Source organism: Mus caroli, chromosome 8 (assembly GCF_900094665.2).
Source record: "Mus caroli chromosome 8, CAROLI_EIJ_v1.1, whole genome shotgun sequence".
Classification (NCBI taxonomy): Eukaryota; Metazoa; Chordata; class Mammalia; order Rodentia; family Muridae; genus Mus; species Mus caroli.
Genome location: NC_034577.1, coordinates 21,978,366 through 21,983,135, shown reverse-complemented (window position 1 = coordinate 21,983,135; position 4,770 = coordinate 21,978,366). Strand labels below are relative to the sequence as shown.

The window sequence follows — 4,770 nt, the reverse complement described above, 5'->3', positions numbered from 1 at the left end:
CTGATTTTGACGGGTTTGTCAGGAAGTTTTTGACTCTTGCAGATAGCATTGTCAGCCCAGATGAAAATATATGTGTATAATTTTATGAAATATATATATATGCAATATATATATATATATATATATATATATATATATATATACACACACACACACAGGCACATGTTTTTCTTTTCGAGTAGATAGTGTGAAATGAATTTATAGTTACATAATATACATCTATATATGTTTTTACACAGATGTACATGTTTTTCTTTTCAAGCAAACAGCCAACAGTATGAATCCTTATGCCTTTTTTCAGACCCCCTTACCATTGTTTTAGCCTCTTTCTTGTGTATTCCTCTTTCTCCACCCCTGACTAGAACTTCTGCACACATACATCCATAAAATTTCTAATTCCCTGATGTCCTTCCTGTTTATTCTTTCCAAATAACCCCCTGCAGCCTGGCTCAAGATTTAATGACCAAAAAGTCTCAGGTAGGCTGAGAAACTCAGACAGGAATATTGACTTGCCTAACGGGATTTTTAAGATGTTATGAATTTTCTGATCAGATCAGCACTCAAGCCTCTATTGTTGCCTAACACTTTGAGAGTGCGTGAGGACAGACATGAACAGACATGAACAGGGATCTCCCGTTCCAACCCTTTTCTGCCTGCAAAACCCCAAGCAGCCTGTACCACATGTGCGCACTCTCCCCTTCCACAGAGACTTTGGTTGTTCTAAGTAAAGAACAGCCCTGATCCTGTAGAGATTGCATTCCACTCTTAGTTCCAAGTACTCTTAGTCTCAAAATAGAGTCTCTTTGATGCTTCTGTCTTATTTTTCCTATATTTCTAATACAACTCTTTTCATTTTGTAATGAGACACCCACCTGTGTACAATGACCTCATTTCCCGCTACCTGTAACTCTTCCCATTTAAATCTTTGTTCTCTCCTCCTAAATACTCTTCCATTTCCTAAAACTTCTCATTTTAGACAAAAACTCTGATGATTTTAAATCTACTTTAGCTTTCTTACCAACACTTGCAATGTAACTTCTTTTGGAAGGTTAGGAAGAAATAAAGATTAATGTCATTTGCTAGTTTACTCTTAAGTAGAATGACCATGCTAAGCAAAAGGGTCCTATATCTTCCTGTATTAATAAGAATTCTTCCACATTACTTCTTATTAATAACGTTCTCACCTTTCTCTTGAGCAGCTCCTGTATCTTCTCCACTTTTTTCAGGTTCCATGGACGTTCGAGCTCTCCATCTCCGTTGAACTCGCACAAAGACGGGCTGTTAAAACGAATATTCATAAGGAGCTGCACAAAAGTTTCCTAACAATTTTCCTAGCATTTAGCTAGACTTCATATAAAAAAGCAACTAGATGTAAACAAAGGATGGATGTACAGAACGACAAAATAAGTAAACAAAGAAATAAAAAATGTGACAAGATCCTTATTGATGTTCTCTCCATAAGGTCTGTACTTTCCTTCCTATGGTAACTGACCACAGAAGTCCAGAGGAGGTCTCATCAGAGACAGAGAATCTGTACTGCATCCTTAAACAAGAAGTTAACTTCAAAATGCCTACTTAGTGTTTGCAACAATCACAAAACTCATGAGATTTGAATATACATATATGTGTAGGCAGGCATGTACATACTACACATACAAATCTTATTCTTTTGCTGTGCAAACTAGTGTTTGCAATAATCATAAGAAATCACGTAATTTGAACATATCTATGTATGCTCACACAGTTATCACTGGTGACATTGCTGATGATCTCCCATTTGCTTGTCTTTGTTAGGGCTACTTTTTCTTTCTTTTATATATTTTATTGCATAATAATACAAGTATAATGTTATTTTCTTAAGCACCAGAAGGTATTTGATGGGTCAGCTGTAGCTCTAACTCCATTCTTCATGCCTTCTTATTTTTATTTTTTGAGATGATCCTTCAGTTTCAGCTTCCTAAGTATAAGACTAAGACATAGGTGTATGCCAGCCTTTCCAGAATCCATCCTGTTAATTTCAGCCTATCCCAATAATTGGGAATGCCTATCCCAATGTATTCTAACACCAAGCAAAGTTGGTGTATAATATTTTGTTATATTTGTTGATGTCCATTACTGAATTAACAATGAAATTAAAAGTTATTACTATGGAACATAACACCAGAGGGGCCCGTCTAGAAGATAACATTCTATTTATTTTTGGTGGGGTCCAGTGTACATCTATATTCTCATGCATACCTGTGACCATGAAGGCCAAAGAAAAATAAAGCCTTACCCTTTACTATACTGTTGTTCTTGGGTGAATTTTCAGTCATTGGAAATGAACATCAGAGCATTAATTGGGTTTGGAAAGTTTACTTCTTCTACAGTTCCTACTTTAAACTAATTAGTCATCAGTTCAAATTTGGTCTATTTCTGTACTACGTAGGGTGTTATGGAAATGGAACTCCAGGAATAAGAAAAGGTTGTGAAAGAAATCCAAGAATAGGACTTAGGAGACGTTAGTTCCTGTAGATATTAAAAATGTTATGCATGGCACAGTTGACAAGTCTCTAAATTTAACCATTAGATAATAATCTCTTTATTCCCCAGCACTACGTGACTTGTATCTCACTCACCCTGGGTTAAATATTCATCACTGAGAAGACTCTAAATATGAAAATATAAAGTTCTGAGTACCTTTTGCGGCTTCTTGTCAATGGCATGCCATCCTGTCTGGTCCTCCTGTGGCCTTGGTTGTACTGTTGTGGCTCCTGAAAGATACATATGTGTAGTTAAAATCAGACCTGAGGACAGTAACCATTACCATCTGCCTACTTAACTGGTGTTGCCGATGTTGAAAAGATAAGTAATGAAGAATTGGATTTTTAATTTAACAATTAGATGCTCATTTCAGCTTAAAATTCAGCTACATATTTACTGGCTTGAGAAATTTATACAGTTATCTATAGAGGCATATGCCAAATACACACATAGGAGGAGGTACAATGTTGAAGTTAAGCATGTGTTGAAGATGCACACACAAAAGGTTCCAGTAAACAGAAACTAACACAACACCGGAAGTAGAATTGGTAGGTACATGAAATCTCACACAACCACACCGCACATTCTCTATCTGGGGAGAGAAATATGTTTCTATGCATTTTCTTTGTTAAATTACATCTTCTTACACTTCTTATCTCCCTCCTGTCTGACATACTTTTGCTCTACTTTTTGAGCAACTTCTTCCTCCAAATAAAACTCAGCACAAAATCTGCCATTTTTCTAAATAATAGTTCTCGTCATCCAGGTTAATATGTATGCATTTAACTCCCTTAGGAGGTTTGCCCAGTATCAATGGAAAGAGAGGCCCTCGGTCCTGTAAAGGCTTAATGCCCTATTGTAGGGGAAATGCAAGGTTGGGGAGGTGGGAGTGGTTAGGTGGGTGGGAGAACACTCTCATAGAAGCAGGGGGAGGAGGGATAGGATAGTGGGTTTCTGGGAGGGACTAGAAAGGGGGATAACATTTGAAATGTAAATAAAGAAAATATTCAATAAAAAAAGAGGTTTGCCCAGTTTTCAAAATTTTCATTTTTGTTGGAGTTGTTGATTATTCCTTCAGACTTAATTCCTTTGATCATGGCCTCATGATGACAATCGTCATACTCTACTCAATGATCATTTCTTGAGTTTTTACTAGGCTTATGCTCTGGGATTTGGGGAATGTAGAGAAATGAGACAATGTTGACCAAACACAGGTATTGCCTGAGATGAATTATAAATGCTAAATTTATGAAGCTAGAGAGAAAGAAAGAACAGAAGTGTGTATGTCAGGGGACTGGCAGGATTGTTGTAGAGCACAGAATGCTTGAATGGAGGCGCAGAACCATATGGCATTAACTTACATGTTTGACTGGCCAGAGCTGCTTCTGTTTATCTACTGTGAAGAACACCTAAATGTGCAAGACCCAGTTTTCCAGCCCCAATGTCTTTCTGGAACTGAGGCTTCCAGGATGCCTGGTGGCTTCTAACTTAATCTCTAACACTCTGATGCTCCTGTATTATATTACAATATCTCTCCCTAGCTTTCTAATACAGCTCCCCTTCAATTTTATAAAGAATTTATTTGCATACTCTCCCCTATACACACCTGCCTGACTCCTTTCATTTAATCCCTGCAACTTTGTCTATTTTAGTCTTTGTTCCTTCTCTTTAAACATTCTTCCATTTCCTAATATTTCTCATATTGAATAAAGATATTAATATTTCCAATCACATATCAACTTTCTCAAGGAAAAGTTCAATGATGTAACCTCTGTCAGAGACTTGAAAAAGACACAAGGTTTTAATTACATTTGAAATGTAAAAAAAGACTAGTTTTTATTTCATGAATATTCACTGGGCAATTGTCTTTGGTGAAGAGAACAGCTCCATCTTCCTGTTTTAACAGGCATCCCTTGCTATGACCATTAATAGAGTTCTTACCTCTGTCTTCAGCAGCTCTTGTATTTCTTACACTTTTGGGGGGATCTATTGACACTCGAGTATTCCGTTTCAGTTGAAGTCTCTCAAATATAGCCTGCTAAAATTAGGATCAGTAAGGAGTTGCACAGAGATTTCCTAACTACTCGCCAGGAACATCACAATTTCCTTTCTTAAAGCAACTAGATATAAACCAAGTAAGCATGCCCTTCAAGACAAGTATGGATATATAAACATATAAATGGCAGATAGATGATACATAGATAGATAGATAGATAGATAGATAGATAGATAGATAGATAGATAGAT

At 36.6% G+C, this 4,770-nt stretch overlaps 1 protein-coding gene across 1 annotated transcript in view; it reads right to left on the bottom strand.

Annotated features, from left to right (window-relative positions):
- LOC110300178 overlaps positions 1–4,770 on the bottom strand; it is a 101,507-nt gene that overhangs the window by 54,555 nt on the left and 42,182 nt on the right. The window contains exons 27-29 of the mRNA XM_021170247.1: positions 4,465–4,561; positions 2,680–2,753; positions 1,185–1,278 (exon numbers count right to left, since the gene is read on the bottom strand). Of these exons, the coding sequence (XP_021025906.1) occupies positions 1,185–1,278; positions 2,680–2,753; positions 4,465–4,561 (265 nt within the window). The remainder of the gene's footprint in view (positions 1–1,184; positions 1,279–2,679; positions 2,754–4,464; positions 4,562–4,770) is intronic.